The 17,830-nt window shown below is 37.5% G+C and overlaps 1 protein-coding gene across 1 annotated transcript in view; it reads left to right on the top strand.

Annotated features, from left to right (window-relative positions):
- The window catches only part of LOC109369125, a 156,526-nt gene extending 140,783 nt beyond the window's left edge, over positions 1-15,743 (top strand). Inside the window, 1 exon segment of the mRNA XM_031554943.1 lies at positions 15,516-15,743. Within this exon segment, the coding sequence (XP_031410803.1) occupies positions 15,516-15,743 (228 nt within the window).
- Positions 15,744-17,830: the final 2,087 nt, after the last annotated feature.

Below are 17,830 nucleotides of genomic sequence, written 5' to 3'. Positions count from 1 at the left end.
AACTGCAACAAAGCCCTCCCACTTGTAAAACAATTCCAACATCTACAGCTGCCTGGAAATGTCTGAACAAAATCTATGGCTTCCCATGGCACTGTGCAGATCACATCCTGTGTATCGTGGACTGAGAGTACAAAGCATTATACATTCATAAAATTTTCATTAATTCAAAATGCCTTTGAGGGGTTCACTCTTCCAAAAAACCTATGGGAATTGTCCAGAAGAGTTCAGAGTTTTAGTAGAATCAGACAACAAATATTTGTAAACATTCTATTTCCTTAGAAAATTAAATTAAATTTTGTTTTGTTTCATGTTCAGTATTTTATGAATTACCACAAGTATTATTATTTTTTATGCTGTTTCTTTTCCTTCTGAGATCCCACTCTTCCACAATGAAACAGAACTGGAAGTCTACATATAGTTTATCTTTTTGGTGACTTTCTTTAAGAAACCTTTTTTTTTTTTTTCATATAATATCAAGGAAACTGTACAGTCTACTTTCATATATTTTACCAATCTTCTCAAATAAAATATACATGGTAGCTAAAAAGGATTTCTGTTTCAAGGGAATTTTCATTTATACAAACACTCCTCTCAGTTAATTAACATGGTGCTCTGAAATCAATATATTGAATAGTCTATGTCTAATTCAGCGTTTCTGTGTTAATCCTTAAGGAATGGCCCATTAGCAGTCTTGTTTAGATTGAGTATTCTTTGCATGATCATTATTCATTCAAAGAATGCCATTCACAGTTCATGTCAGATAACTGGTATAATCAGTTAATGGGAATGAACTTGTTTAAAACAAAAGATGAGAGTATATTGTGAATCATTGTCTCCTACGAAAAGGAAAATTATATGACAGATATCTGACTCCTCTACTGAGTTTTAAACTAGTTTAGGTTTAACAGAATTTAACTACGTTTTCATATAAAGGTCTAGCAGAATTCTGGAATTCAATCTGTTACAACTTGAGAAGCAAGTCAGTCACAAATCTAAATTTTACCTTTTAAAATAAAAATATTTATTGCTGAAAAATGGGCAAATAGCAAGATATTCCCCGAATTCCCTAGAACGCTACCAAGACAGGATCAGCGATGGCTTGGGCTGCTGGTAGGAGGGTAAGGGAGAGAGGAGGATGGAAGAGGAAAAAAGCATGCAAATTGTAAAAGCATCCCTAACACATTTATTGTCCAGAAGATTGAAGAGCAGACTGGGCCTTGGCAATGTCATGACTCTTTTTTTTTCATCAGTGCTATGAAATACATGAGTTACATTGCCTTTCACTACTCTCAGTGTCTTTGACGCAAGCTTACTTTGGAGTAGCAGATAGAGACTCAAAGCCCTGTTGTCAAAGCCATGCTCTCAAGATGAAGTAACGCTAACATTCATGGATTAACTCCTCCTTTGAACCGAGGAAAGCAGTTTTGAAAAGATTTCAAGTGCTCGTTTCCTCTGAACAGCAGGTTAACTTTGGTGTTCAGAGTATCCTGAATCACCTAATTTGAATGAGAGGAAAGTGGTTACCATATAATTGAAGGAAGGTGGAATGAGTGCATACAAGGCAGCATGGATCTGAGATAGCATCACATAGACACCAATGGTGACAAAAGGATCGAAAGGTAAGAGGTTGGGAAAACAGACTCGGGATTAAATGGCAGTGTGATCTACAGAAAGACTTATTTACATGAAAACATGCTATAGGGCCTTGAATATATTCCAAAACTGGGATGCAAGCTTGCATTTTATGTTGCTGCTTAGTTATGCCACGGTTGTGCAGGAATAGGTACCGTCACTGTATGAATTAAGAATGCTACAGAAGGGAGCTTTATATAATGTGATTGCACTGCTCATCAATCTGATGTCTACAAGATGCCTTCTCCATTGTGTCATGCAAATGTTTGTGGCTTTTCTCACTATGTATGTGTTAGTGGTTCTCCACTGCTTTACTTGCTGACTGCATGAAAGGAAAAGGGCACGGCTCTGTTCTCTTCTAGAAAGGAAGGTTGCAAGAGAATAATGGTCAGCAAACACAGAGGTTAAGAACAAGACTGCAAAAGGATGAAGGAAAACCCACTGGACTCACTAAGGAGCTAATAGAGTGGGAAAGAAGTGAGTGCAGTGAACATTCTGGCACAAGCTCCACAGAGTCAAATGTCTTTAATGATGTGACTGTTACAGAATATGTAGAAAATATTTGATCAAGAAGAACACTTTTCCAATGAGATATCACTTTGTGCTATTTGATTGTTGTGAGTTTAATTCCAAATAAGGTATCCCAAAGCTGGATTTACTGTCTCAAGTAACAAACTAATATATGATAGCCCCCACAATGTGGAACGCAGATTATCGTCTGAATTGTAGATACAGTAGTCTAAAAATACTTCTAAATTAATGGATTAAAGCAATAACTCATCCTAAAAATTGATCTCTGTAATATAAATTAGAAAAAGGACAGATTCTATGACATTATCACGTTAGTAACCTTAGAAACATATTTTTATCTACATAATGCCTTAAAATGTTTAACTCTTACTGTAAATAAGCAGATTTCCATACAAAACAGTTATTTTAGTTTTTAATTGAAAATCAAAACCAGCAAAATACTTTTGAACAAAGCTATATTTTATGCCATGACTCCCCACATATTTTATTTCTTCCATTCTTTATTAAGGAAATCACAACAATGTAATCACTTCTATCCATTCTTTTAAAATAACAAGTTCTTAACATTAATAACGTTATCAATAAACTCTAGTTAGTGTGGAGTACTCACACTTCAGCTCTTGGCTAGAACTCAGGTTGTCATTTTCCACACAGATGTTAAGGAGTGTGTATCTGGACTCTTCTATGTAAAAAATAAGATTTACTTTACTTTACTTTACTTTACTTTACTTTATTTTATTTTATTTTATTTTATTTTATTTTATTTTATTTTATTTTATTTTATTTTATTCCTCCTCATCCTCACCCACCCATTACATACTGAGTACAAAGAAATCTGAATATTTTGAATATTTTTGCAAATTTAAAATTGGCATTGGTATGTTTGAGTTCTCATTCAAGAAATCTGAAGATCTTAACCTTTCTTTCTCTTCATTGATTATTTTCTGGCCAAAAGTAACATATTTTCTCGCTCACTTGACTGTGTAAGCTAGTATATTGCCAACAGTACCTTTGTGTTATTGCTGATCTGTGTCAATTGAAATTCAGTGCCACGTAGAAGCAAGGAGACCCACAGCTACAAAATGTTCTGAATGCAGTTGCAGATTAGTTAATCACGCTATAGATATAAATAAATAAATAAAATACAGTTAAGATCAAGCCTATGAGGTGGTTTAGTAGGCAATGTTGGTGATAGGTGTATATTTGGACTAGATGATTTTTTTGAACTTGAAAGATTCTATGATTCTATGAAAATTTCCCCTCCCACCTTTTTTTTCTAACTTAAGTCAAGCAGCCATATGTTTAATTTCATACCTGTAGCAAATATGTAGGAAATAAAAAACATAGACTGTGGAAATGAAGGGGAAAAAAATGACTCCCCTTACAGATAATGGATGAACATTTACTTGAATTAAACATTTACATGTGGCTAATTAACTGATTAACCTTTACATTAACAATTATATTTCACACTGTGCACTACATTACCGTTCTTCTGTAGTTCATGGGATTCTCAAATAAATCAAAGCTCAGTGGCCTTTCAAAGATTTCCTTGAAGTTCACTATTGTCAGCCCGCAGACTGGGGGAAGACATTCCTTCAGACTTCTTCTTCAGGTAGGCTTTGTCACTGCACTCATCCCTGCAAGAAAGTGGTTCACCTTTGGCTATTCTGATAGAACTGCATATCCTGTGGTATTTTATTAAGAGTCTATTTAAAGAGTTTATGAAGCAGAAGGCATAGGAATTCTTCTGTGGCAGTGGTTAAGGTTTCCGCAAGCTCAAGGTACTTGTCTCTTCCTATGGCTGTGTTCTCCTCTGCTGTCTCAGAATGACTCTTCTGGGTCCTTTTCAGAGTGCTGCAGTGCTGAATTCCTATTAAAATTCCTGTCTCAACTCCTAACTTCTGTGTATGCCTGCATTTTCTTTTTAACTTCTAGGTGAGGATCAGGATGCCTCAGTACTTTGACATCTTGAAGAGAAATCCTCTCTGGATTTAAAAAAAAAAAAAAAAAAGAAGCAAGTAAACAAATGAACAAAAAAACACCAAAAAGCTGTAATTATTTGAGCTGCAAAATGTCTGGTACTCCATCTATTAAATTTGGCCTCAGGTAATTACACAGTTCCTGTTAGTAAATCATATAACTGACCTTGATAAACAAGGATAAGCATCAAATATCTCAAATTATCTAGTCTCCTGCTGTGGGATGTGACCCCTGAGTAGCACATTATGGCACAAAGTTTTCTACAAGAATGTAAAGCAAGTTTATAATTTTAACAGACTGCACTGTTCCTCAAATGTGATCATTGTCAGCCAGAATCTCTAAGCACAAACCCTCTTAAATCATCTTTTTCCTGGAATCATAAAGAAGAAAGAAAAAGTTAATTATTGAAGTTCAAGATATATGATAGCCTTTTAAGTACATCTATTCAATGACAGAAATAATTTAAAAAGTTGTTGCAAAAATGATGACACTAGATTTATATCCTCTCAATTTTCTCTCTTTTTCTTTTGGCTTTCATCCAATTCATCAGGTACAGTTTACTGCCAAATTATCAGTCTTTTTCTTTTAAAAAGCTTCTATGTCTCTGTTTATAATGTTTTTTTTCTTTTTTTTTTATTTGCACAGGATATAGCATTTCAAGATTTTCTATATGTTGATTTGATCTAAAATTGAGTACAGTGCTTCATAAAACAACAAAAGCTTCCTGTTTCTGTCTTTTAATAGTCCTGCCACTTTAGTTAATTAGCGAGTGATACTATGCTGCTTTGTGAAGCTTCACATCAATATGAAAGTACACAAGAAACAGGTTCCAAATTATAAAAAAGAGAGAAATATTGACCTTGTGCCTTGTATTTAATCATTTCCATGTGGGAAAAAAAAAAAAAAAAAAGAAGATTTAGAGCTATTTTCTATTGTGATTCTAAACTAGAATTGCACATAGAGAGAATATACCTCCTTGGTATAGAAATTGCCAAAGGTACTGGAATAAAATAGCACTTTAAACATTCATAGAAAAGTATAGACATAGAGTCGATTTTATATTTCATATGAAAAATGACAAGCCTCTTTAATGCCATGTTCAAACATTGGCTTTAACCAGACTCCAAAGGAAAAAAATATTCCCTAGGAACACTACTGACTATTCAGAAATGCTAGGCACCAGCCCTTCTGTCCCAGAACATAGCTACTGCCATTCCCTTGACCTAGCTTGACTTGCACTGCACAGTTACAGTACAAAAATATTGAAAAGTAAAGTTAGTGTTGACAGGACTGTAAACCAGTGTTTCCAAATGGAACCTGGTTTCTGGGTAAAGACCTTTACTGTCAATCCACTGGGATGCTCTTTCACTGTTTGAATTTCTCGTCAAGCTTCTCACAAGCCACAGTATAAATAAGAATTTCTGTGCTCTTTTTCACCATTCCATGCCCTTCATTTCTGTTGTTTTGTGACATCCAGCAGAGTGGAACGACAAGACAAAGTCTGTGCAAAGCTTTCAGATGTGACCCACGTTTGGTTTTACTGGTTGGCATATTTGATTTTCTTGCCTCATCCTACCACCACCATTTATAGCTGGAACCTGTTGTCCATCTTATGTTATTACTAAAGAGTTACTGAGCAGTACGCTGTATCTCTGTGAAAAACTAATTGTGAGAAGTAGATTGTGTTTTTGCAGTGGAAATTTCCAGTATTTCTGTATGTAGTGCAGGATGTGTTGTTTTTCACAAAGAAAACTGCTGAACAGAGTGGAGTTGAGACTGGGGCATTCCCACCTGGGTAGAATTGGCACAGGCACAAGGTAAGATAATTATATAGGTTAGGGGAGAGGCTAGTACAGAACAGGACTTGTGCTAATTTTTGAAAATATTGTCTTCCTATTGCCATAAAAAGTACAGAACATACCCAAAGACAATGGGCTGGATAACAGACATTGTATGGAAATGTAAGGTAGCAACAGTGTTGGAAGATTGTGAGCCTGAGATGCTCAGGAGAGGCTTTACCTGCGTCAGACCCAGGGGAAATAACAGAATGGATTTCTCTGACTTGGTGCACCATTTCTCCTTTGTCAGTAGGGGGTATGTAGCCATTACTGCAGTAATGAATAAACTGCTAGTCACAGAGATTTTTGCCTGATTAGAAATTTTTGATCTTGAGGGTGTTTCTCACATTATGAATAAATGTCAAGTAGAAACCCATTTATTTATTCAGTGTTGTCTCTTTTAACTGTCTCATTTAGTTTGTGTAACATTGACGGTAGCATCCCGTGTATAACTGTGTATAACTGTTGTCCAAAGTTTCTTTTCATGAGCACATTTTCATTTTGCAGGAGTTGGAGTAAGGTTATCTGGCTTGCTTTCAACTTTTTCAACCAGGGTATTTTTTTTTTTATTTTTTATCCTGCTTTCATTTAGTCACTGAACACAAGCAGTGAAGCAGTAATAAGGACACAGCTGTGTTTTAGGAGCGCTAGAAAGATTGACCTCTCTATCTTGTAGAAACAAAAAACTTTAATCTGCTCTCATGTTGCAATAAACTATTATTGGGAAAGAGAATAGAGAAACTAACTGAGAGCCTGCAGCAAACTGACCTCACACTGATCATTATCCCAAAAGAAAAAGATCACTTTTCCACACCTCACCCCAAATATCCAACCTGATCTTTCTGGGGTCGAGATCCAATGATAAAAATCTTAACAGCCAAGATTTAAGATGGTTTTTGAATTTTATAACCCTAATCAACAGTTTCCATATCCTGGTAAGGTCAAGAAGTTAAGGAAATTATGAGGCTGCACATCAAGAAGGTTGAACAAGAAGGACAGAAAGCTTTTAGCCTTTATTACAGCTTACTTATGCAAAGCTGTAAACCTAACTTTTATTTCTTCTACTTAGGGAAAAAATATCACTATATTTTAGGTATTGTAAGTATTTCTAGCTACTGAGTACCTCTCAGTGCAGCTAACCTTCTCCTGCTGACATTTTGATCTGAATCTGAAATGTAATCAAATGTCACAAAATAAACACCTCTGGTTTATTTTTCACTTCAGGGCAGAAAGGCAAGGTAGCAGTAGCAATAGCTATCAAAGTGAAGAAGTTGTTCACTCACCACAGACAAGGAGAGTGTTCTCTCCACTCTATTAGGCAGTTACAATAGCTCTGTTCCCAGGAAATTTTATAATTTAAGTAATTCTTCTCTCTGCCAATCATATAACCATGCTCAGTTCATGGACAGATGACTTGTTGCTAAGCAAATGAACAGTAATTATTATTTTTTAATTAGAGAAAGCAGAATTGCTTCAAAAACATAGATGAATTTAAGGTGACAAACATTCTCTCTTAATTGAGAGACAGATTGGTTCTATGTTACAAATAAAAATAAATAAAACAATTTTTAATTTTCATTGAGCTTTCTTTTTAATGAAAAGCCACTGTTAATTACAGAAAGAAGAAAACACTGAAGCTATACCTAGTTAGAATTAATCTCAAATTATTACACACCACTGTTTCGGAGGAAACCCCCTCCCCTCCCCTCCCCTCCCCTCCCCTCCCCTCCCCTCCCCTTTCTTTCTTCTCCTTCCTCCCTTCCCATGTCTTACACAGTAAAAGTAATTTTCCTTCTAAAATTGTAGAAAATGTGTTGATGTACAAAGAAATGTGAGATATTCTATCAAGAGAATGGAGGAAAACTGTATTGAAACAAAGGAAACAACATGTGTAGTACAACGAAATCTGAATGAAACCCATGTTTATTGAATATTCTTTCCCATTTCTGAGATTGCCTTGGCAGGTTTAGCACATGAAAACCTCAGTCTCAGCTCACTAGGTAAGTTCTGTTTCCCTCCATTTTTTGCTTTCTGTCCTTGACTTTCAGTTCAGGATATTGTTATATTCTTCTTTTCACTCTTCTCCCTCAAAGCAAAATCACACAGCTGTACTAAATGAGGATGCAAATTATTTCAAGAAACAGTCATTACAGACTTTTCAGAGTCTATAACAACAAGGGGTTGGGGGTGAGGGGCAAGGAGATGGAAGAGCCAAAGGGACATTCCATACCATATGACATCATATGCAAAGAAAGTTTTGAAAGGAAAGTGAGTGAACGACTGTGTGGTGCTCAGCCACCTGCTGGGTTAAATCACAGCATAGTGGTCTGTTATGTAGGCACCAAGCAGTAAATCCAGTTCAGAAATACATCGGCCTTCTCCAGAATCTATCATTTATTAATCACTGCAACTTGTGTTCTTCCAGCCACAATCCTTACCTTTGCCTTCCATCCTCAGTCGCAGTCTCTTCTGAGGCAGATTTTCTATTTATTTATTTATTTATTTTGTTTATTTATCCTACAGCAGGAGTGAAGTCAATCAGCTTCAATCAGTGCTGACACTATGAAACATAAAAGCACGGCATCAAAACAGGAACATTTGAAGACAAGTTCTCTTTATGAATACACAAATAATAAACTCCAGCTGTGTCCTGCCAGTGGCTACATCAGCTACACAAGCTGTTTTATTGGTTTGTTTGTTAGTTCAGGGCTTTTGTCGTGCCTGTGTTTGTCTGGGTTCAGCGTTACATACCTGAATCAAAGCGTTTGCCTATGGAGACAGTCGGTTCTTTGAGAAGAAGAACTCAGAAGATCCTAAACATAAATGAGTTTCTTTCACTAGTTAAGTGAGCAGCAAATGGTTATTTCTTAGGGACAGGCTTCACAAACAAGGATCTAAAAACTTTCCTTGAGGAAAACAGAGACTTTTCATGAGATATAACGATCTGTTTCTTCTGGACATCAGCTGGTTTGGATATCCATCAGCCTCTTCCTTTCTAGTAGTTGCTCTAAAATGCATCTGAGTAGTGATTTGCAAACTGTGTCACATTGTGTACCAATGAGCTATGCTCACTGATCTGAAGTCTGCCTGGAGAGCTGTATTCCCTTCATAGCAAAGTCCATATGCTGTTCTGAGTGTCCACTGTCTGAAAGGTAGATGAATGACGGTGTGTACAGTTCTCTACTGACCCTCGATAATGACCGCTTCGAGACATAATGTATGGAAGAGCCACTGAAATATTTGGGAAAATAGGATAAAAACAGGTTGCTTAGACTGAAGATAAAATATTTGTGCACCATAATATAAACAAAGGAACAGGAGGCTGAACAGAAGAGAAAAATCTCAATGAATCCAGCTATTTGAATAAAATCACATCTGAAAAAAACAAAGAAGAAAAAGTATACAAGTTTTTCCTTCTAAGTTAGCAATATTTGAGATGAAGAAATATCATTTTTTGAATCAAGAAAGTGAAAATGTAGTATTACACTGTAGCACAAAACATCATTTATAGGCATAGGTGTGTTCACAGTCCTGAAGTTGACTTAGCTCCTATTGAGTATGATAGGAGTTGTAAGTTTTTCTGGTTTTGTTTTTAGGTTAGATCTTAGTACATTTTGATTATTGGTCTAGAGATAGTCAGGCTAATTAAAGAATTGGACCCATTCTTATACCTATAATTTTACTTCAAAAATCTGTTTTTCTCTCATTGTGAAAGACATATTTAATATTCACTAATAAACCTTTTCATTTTTATTCCGTGAGTAGCTGGAACAGGAGAGAGTAAACCTTTTGAAAAAGTACATCAAAACTCAGAGTGCTTTTCCATTTGGTCAGCCTTGGTGTTGGTGAGTAGACAGAAATAAATTCATGGCTTGTGCGGTTTCAGTTATGAAGATTTCTAGGTGTTGTTAAGTTTCAGTGTTTCAAAACTGGGGAAATAGAACCAAAACATGCTGAAGAAAAAAAAAATAATTAAAAAAAATAAATAAATAAAGGAGAAGGCAATCCCACTGTGTCACAAGACCAGTCCAGCTGAACAGGAAATTCCAACTTGACCTAGGATGGAAAAATAGAATATATGAACTCCGAAAATGAGGTCTTGCTTCACCAGGAGAGTAGGGAGCTGCTGTTTGCGCCTGCAGAGTGAAAACAAAGTCAGAGTTCATCTTGAGTTAACACTGGCCAGTGTGATTCCAGACAACAAAAACCAATTTTTTAAGTATGTCAACAGCAAGAGGAGTTCAAAGGAAAACGTTGGAGTGATACTTGTGAGACTTGAGTGGCCACTTAACAAGTAAGGAAGAGGAAAAGGCAGGCATTTAATGCCTTTTATTTTCAGTTTTTAACAGTAACAACAGATCTTTAGCTGCTAGGTCTTCAAAATTGTGGGACCAGGACCAGGCGAACAGTTTTTTCCATCCCTGGTCTCTGAAAACTGTAAGGGACTAGTTCTATCAGCTGAACGTTCCTAAGTCTATTGGACCTGACAACTCATCTCAGAGCACTGAGAGAGTTAGTGGATGTTATAGCTGGGTCTTACTCAGCAATTTCCTAAAGGTCTTGGGAATCTCTGGAAGTCCCTGCTGGCTGGGAGCTAGCCAATGCTATACCCGTCCACAAGTATACCCAGGAAATTAAAGCCCTGTCTACTAATTGTAGCCCCTGGAAAAGTTACAGTGAAGTCTGTCCCAGGGAATACTGAAAGTCATTCAAAGAACAAAGAAATTATCTGCCATAGTCAAAGTGGGTTCATGAAGAGCAAGTCCTGCCTTAGTAATTTGATTTCATTCTACAATAAGGCTACCTGTTTGGCAGATGAAGAAAAGGCAATGGGCATAATCTTTCTGAATTTTAGTGAAGACTTTGATACCATCACTCACACCATTCTTCTGGATAAATTTTCCACCTGTGAGATAAATCAGTTCATGTTATGCTGGGTGATGTACTGGCTCAGCAGTAGAGCTCAGAGTGTTGCAGTGAATGTAGTGAATGCCACCAGCACACACGTGCAGGACTCAGTTTTTGTAGGTCTACTCCAACTGAACTATTCTGTTCTGTTCTGCTCTACTATACCTTACTGTTGAATATTTTAGACTAAATATTGTCCAAGGATGCTCATTCCTCTTATGTACTGCTGAATATAGGCCATTAGGGTTGCAGTCTTCAGTATTTCCCAAATATTTGGGGGTTTTAAGAAATGTGTATTTAAACAGATTCTTTTTGGGAGTTTGATTTGATCAGTGTGACTGTAGGATTCAAAATGATGCAAAGATAACAACACCCATATTATATACCTCTAACAGGATCAAATGTGTTGCTAATGTGATTATTTTTTACTTATTAGTAGAAATGCAAAGACTCATTACCTTCAGTGATGTCAGATTGTTCTCAATATTACATTAACCGTGATTACTGGAAAATATTTGACCAACCACATGTGAAAAGCATTTCTCTACCATCAAGCCAAATGTAGTTAGATACTTCGTCTCCAATTTAATTACAGTTCTGATGGAAGATACTGCCTGTGCACTAAATAAGAAAAATTAAGAGAAAAGAACAAAATGATTTTCCATATAAGCTTTTAAAGTTTTATAATTTCTTAATTAACAAACAGTGCTGATTTTAAGAGAAGTTGTGTTTGTGTGCTAATAGGACACCTCTGGACCTGATAATGGCTCATTTTTTTTACTCCTAGAGTAGATGGACCAATATTATTTTGTTCTGTACTGTGAGACACTGGGAGTGTTGCTCAGGAGGTGTTCATGTGTATTCATAGAGAAAATTCTAATTCTCGTGGTAAGGAAGCATCTAAAACTCAAGTTGAGAATATGTATCTATAAGAGTGAAAAGTGGTAGGCAAGATGATCAGTCAAGCTTCTGCAATTTGAATATGGAGGACTCCTATATTTTGAGAAGTACAAGCAGATGTTCTGCTTGACTTTTACTGTGGCTTTTTTCAAATAGACAAAACATAAAAACAAGGGCTCCTGTTGTTATAAAGATTATCCACCATGTTTTAGGGTTTTAGGTATTGTAAATGTATCAACTTATTCTCCATTCTTTTTTTTTTTTCCTGAACTGCTGAATGTCTTCAGGGAATCCTGGACTGTATCTATACTAGATATTCACATCATATGTAGGGGAGGAACAGGTAGTGAAAGGATGAGAGGAAACGATTTTAAACTGGGAGAGGGTAGATTTAGACTAGGTATTAAGAAGAAATTCTTTATTGTGAGGGTGGTGATGCATAGAAGCAGGTTGCCCAGTGAGGTTGTGGATGACCCCTCCCTGGAAGCACTCAAGGCCAGGCTGGATGGGGCTGTGAGCAACCTGGTCTGGAGGGAGGTGTCCAGTTGGAAATGGGTGATCTTAAAGGTCCCTTCTAATCCAAAACATTCTGTGATTCTATGATCCTATGATCATACAAGGGTTTGTGAGAGTCCAAATTAGAAATAGTGTGTGACATGAACTGTAGGTCATGTCGAGGTTTATGAGGAGTTATGACATGGTTGAAGGACAAATAAATCTGAGTCCAAACTTCCTTTAGAAGGGGACCCAAAAACACTTGATTCTGTCACTACATCTCCAGATTAACTCTGGCAGCACTGCACAGTGGATAACTCAAAGTTTGGAATATGATTTTCCTCCAATTTATGATTAGAATCTGTTGTCCTTGTCAGGGATTTTACTCTATCTACAGTCAAACATATCCCTTATGTCTAAGGACAAATGTTGTTCAATGGGGTGTACCACTCCCTTCTTCTACATCAGGTCATTTATCACCTGATTTGGCATTATCTGACTGCTCTATAGTCAGGAGTCTTGTTGAACACTTTGCATTATTTGATGGAGCAGAACCCCACAGTTCTTTATAAAAAACATTCTTGTAAAGACACTGCAAAGTACGGCGTTCTTTACTAGATCTATCACCCCTTATGGGATTGGTTACAAGAAAAAGTAAAAAAACTCTGACATTAGACAGCCTTCAGTCAAGATGAAAATTATAATATCAGAAATTACCACTCCCTTCTGGGATTCCTTAAAGTTTAGATAATGCATAAATGCATCTTGCCTTAGAATTGGTATAATTTGTAATTGCTCTCTTGTTCTAAATGTCCATGTAATGATAATGGTGCAAAATGCTGATAGGAAAATGATCATATTACTGCATTTTTGTCTCCTCCCAAGAGTATTTATATCTGTAGCCACATTCAGTGTTATTTTCTTTATTAAGAATAAAGCAGAGTCCTATATTAAACAATGTGATATGAACAATTATTGTCAATGTTAACTTCACTAATGCACAGTAGAATTCACTTTGAGATACCATCACTGCTGAAAAAGAGAAGAACAAATATCATGATAATCTCTAGCATTTACAGTATTGTTTATCCAGAAACTTCACTTTGGTTTACTATGGTAGGCTGATTCTTTCCAATTATTCCTGTGAATTAAAGTAAGCAATAGAACTGGCTGAAAATTTTAATAAATTAGTTAACAGAGTAGTGTTCATGAAAATCTTTATTTTCTTTGGAATTTGTGTATATTTTATAGAATGTTTTCAGGAGAAAATAGTAAAAAATATGTGTTTCATATTGAACATCTTTGGTCTGTGAAACATTCATCGCTTTCACTCTTTGCAATTCTTTCCTATTCCAGCATGCAATAGGGATTTTGTTATTTCCATTAGAAATTATAACAGAGATTGGATAAAAATGAGAAAAAAATGTAAGTAAGAATTAAGATTCACTGAAATTAATTCTTGACCAGTTTCCTCTCCATAGACTCTCCATGACAGTTATTCATATATCTCTGTAAAACCCAGTTTTACTACAAAAAGAATCATTTGCAGAAAACACGGTTAACATTCATTCTGAACAGCTGAACTCCACAGTTTCAAAGTCCAAGAAAAAAGAAAAAGCATCTAAGCAAGTGAAATCAATGATGAAATTACTGGGTAAATTCTGAGTTTTTTATTCAAATATAGCATTTATAAATGGGGTTATCCAAAGGTTTGTGTGTTCAGGTCTTTGTGAGAATATAAAGTAGGGAAATAAATAGTTGAATTAAACCTGACATCTTTCATTGCAACTCAGTACTAACTTTTAAAACTTCTTGAACATAATTATATAAGGCACTGGGTCTGACTCAGTCAGGTCTAGCACTGTATGAAATGTAAGCAATACATTGTGTAATGCTCTGGGGTCCTGTGCAGAAAGGAGTGACTTTAAAGAACTTCTAACTTTACAAGTATGGTTATTCTTAGCCACAACAATATCTTTCTATATATAAGCTGCATTACATGATTTATTAAGTGGGAAGTTCTTTAAGTGAGAGCAATATTAATACCTAAGTCATAAAACAACGTCTCTATTAAATCAAAGAGTTAAATTACTGTGATTATGAGGTATGCAGAGACTTCACGGTTGAGATGTTAATGTTATTAAGATTTCAGATTATGTCTTAAACTATGAAAATGAGGTGAGAATCGGTATGCAGGACTGACTTAGGAATTTGAATGGAACCCGATGATATCTGCATGCTGGGAGGCTTTGCTACTGCCGACCTAAACTGAATCATTTTGTTGACATACTCATTGACAATTGTTGAAAATTACTTTTTTTTTGTGGGCTTATTTTCCTTTTTTCTATTTGTTTTTTTTTTTGTTTTTTTTTTTTTCTAACCAGGCAGCCACCTGCCAGGCTAAACAATAACAGTCCTTTTGGAGCACAGAGTGAGGCAGGAAGATAAGAGCAGATTTGACTGGGCCACGTTAACACAGGGTGTTGTAGTAGTTTCATAATTTCTGGTCACTACGTTGATTTTTTTCCCTATTCATGGAGCTCTTTGAGAGTCTCCCAGTGAAATAATATTGTGTAGCACCTTACTTGCTGTTTATTTTGCCTGTCACATTGCCATCTCTGGGGGTTAGATTAAGGCTTTTATTTTTGCTATGCTGTGTGGTCTTGGCTTGAATCAAGATAAAACTGGCTAATGCTTTGTGTGTATTCAGCATTGCAATCATCTTTGGGCTTTGGAAGGCATATCGTTGATACTCTTAGTAATTACAATCTTAGCTTGATTTTGGGGAGCCTGGCTATGGAGGAGAAAGATCTTAACACTTTCCAGCCATTCCTGCATCTCCCCTTCACTTTTCTCTCTTTCTGTATAGGTCAAGATCTAGCTACTATAGCTCTTAAGAACACTGAATGTCTGTGGGATGTTTAAACCAGCATGCTCCTATTGCTATGTATCATGAATGTGTTTCATGTTACATTTAAGATTAAACAATTATTTAAGAATATCACGCAGAGGTCTGCTCCAAGGCACGACAGGTCTGAGTGGCAGGGAGTTTGAGACAATATAGAGAAAGGGGCATCCCCAATGGGTTGGGACTTCACCTTTAAACAACTGCAGAATCCTGAAAAACTAGTGGAAAAGGTTTGCCGTCACCTTGGCAACCCTAACGAGGCCCAAATGACTGCCACGTGTTGGGACCTGACCTATTGAACTCTATTCAATGATATTCAGCATCTTCAAGGGGAAGAGAATGCCTCTGGATCTGATGACAATGCCACGGGTCCTCCAACTCCTGTGATAGACACTGCAGCAGCTCCACTTCCTGTGGCAGGTCCTGTTTGTGCTCTGAGCATTGCAGCAGAACCCACTGCCACTCCAACCCCCACAGTTCAACCTGAGAACCAATCAGTGCCCCAAAGGCAAGATGAAAAAATGCCTAATGAAAGTCAGAACATTTAGCAAAGGGAGAAGCTTGTAAATTCAGAGAAGATGAAGATGAAGATGGAGCAAGGCCATCACAAAGGCAGGAGGAGTAGGAAGAGAAAGAAACTGCCCAACTCCAAACCGTGAGTGAGCTGTGAGATTTGTGAAAAGATTGCAGCTATCAACCAGGAGAGCACATCGTCACCTGGCTGCTATGGCACAGGGATGGTGGGGCCTTTAGCCTGGACTTAGCAAGCAGTGAAGCCAAGCAGCTGGGATCTCTTTCTAGGGAAAGTGGCACTGACCAAGCAATTGGAAAAGGGACACAGTCTTTCAACCTGTGGAGGTCGCTCTTCTCAGCCATGAGGGAAAGACATCCCTTCAAGGAAGATCTGCTATGTAATCCAGGGAAATAGACCTCCGTGGAGAAAAATATTCAGGGAACTAGCTGTGATAGAGATGATTTATGGAATTAACTGTAATAATATCAACTCCCAAGATCCAGATGGAATGACGTGTGACTGATGTGGTGGACAGCTGTATGGAATGCACCATCACTGCATGTCTGCACCCTGGCAGGAATGAACTACAAAGATAACAAAAGATAGTGGTAGATGAAGTTGCCACTCTGCTTAGACAACATGAAGGTAATCTCTCTTCCTCCTTACAGGCACGTGTCTCATCTGTGGAGAAACCGTCCCAGGATATCCAGCAATTCAGAGATAATATGTCTTGTTCTCCTCTTTTACAAAATAATATCTCAGCTATTAGAAGTAAGTGCTCCTCTATTTAAGAGTGGAGATAGTGGGTACACACCATTTACCACTCTGTGGTTTTACCTATGTCATCTTGGAGAGGATATGAGGAAGTGGGATGGAAAGTCCACCTTGACTCTACAGGCACTGGTATGCAAATTACAAGGGACAGTGATATTCTAATGCCATCAAGTTATAAAGGGACAAAACCCTTCTGGAGTGATGGAGGGATCCCAAGAGTTAACTCTTGGGTTTGGAGGTCCAAGTGAGCTTAACCAGAAAAGAGTGGTAAAAACAAGTCACTGCGACTGGACCAGAGCCTCCGTGCATCCTTGTTATAGATTATCTCAGGAGAGGGTACTTCTAGAACCCAAAAGAGTACCAATGGGTTTTTGCTATAGCTGCCTCGGAGATGGAGGATATTAAGCAGATGCCCACTTTGTCTGGTCTCTCAGAGGACCCTTCTGCTGTGAGGTTACTAAGAGTAGAAAAGCAGCAGATGCCAAACCTTACTACAACACCGCACCGACAGCAATACTGCACTAACTGGGATGCCCTAATTCCCATTCATCCCATTCAGCTGACTGGCCAACTGGAGAACCAAGGAGAAATCAGCAAGACTCACTCACCCTCCAGTAATCCCATATGAGCAGTGCAACAGTCCAGTAGAAAGTGGAGGCTAACAGTGGACTACAGTGGCCTGGATGAAGTCACACCACCACTAAGTGCTCCTGTGACAGACAAGCTAGAACTTCGGTATCAACTGGAACCAAAGGCAGCCAGGTGATATTCCACAACTGACATCACCAATGCATTTTTCTCAGTTCCTCTGACAGCAGAGCGCAGGCCACTCTTTGCTTTTACTTGAAGGAATGTGTCCAGTACACCTGGAATCGACTGCCCCAGGGATTGAAACACAGCCCCATCATTTGTCGTGGGCTAATCCAGACATTGCACTGGAACAGGGTGAAGCTCTGAATAACTGCAGTACATTGATGACATCACTGTGTTGTGGAACATAGCAGAGGAAATTTTTGAGAATGAGAAGAAGAGAGGCCCCCTCCACACATTATGCAACTGATGGTACATGGAGAAAGTGGGTCATACTGATCACACAGCTGGCTTCAACAGGGAATCGCAGGATTCCCTGGAATTGATTAAGGACTGGCCTGAAGGCAAAGATTTTGGAATATCACCAGAAGAGAAGGTAACATACTGAAGAGGCTCTGCAATACAACAGCCTACCAGAAGATGAGAAAAAAATATGCTCTCTTTATTGATGGGTCCTGCCACGCTGTGGGAGAGCATCAGAAGTAGAAGGCTGCTATATGCAGTCCTATATGACAAGCTGCAGAAGCTACTGAAGAA

This window comes from Meleagris gallopavo, chromosome 10 (assembly GCF_000146605.3).
Source record: "Meleagris gallopavo isolate NT-WF06-2002-E0010 breed Aviagen turkey brand Nicholas breeding stock chromosome 10, Turkey_5.1, whole genome shotgun sequence".
NCBI lineage: Eukaryota > Metazoa > Chordata > Aves > Galliformes > Phasianidae > Meleagris > Meleagris gallopavo.
Note: the sequence above shows the minus strand (reverse complement) of the source record. Positions and strands in the feature narration are given on the sequence as shown.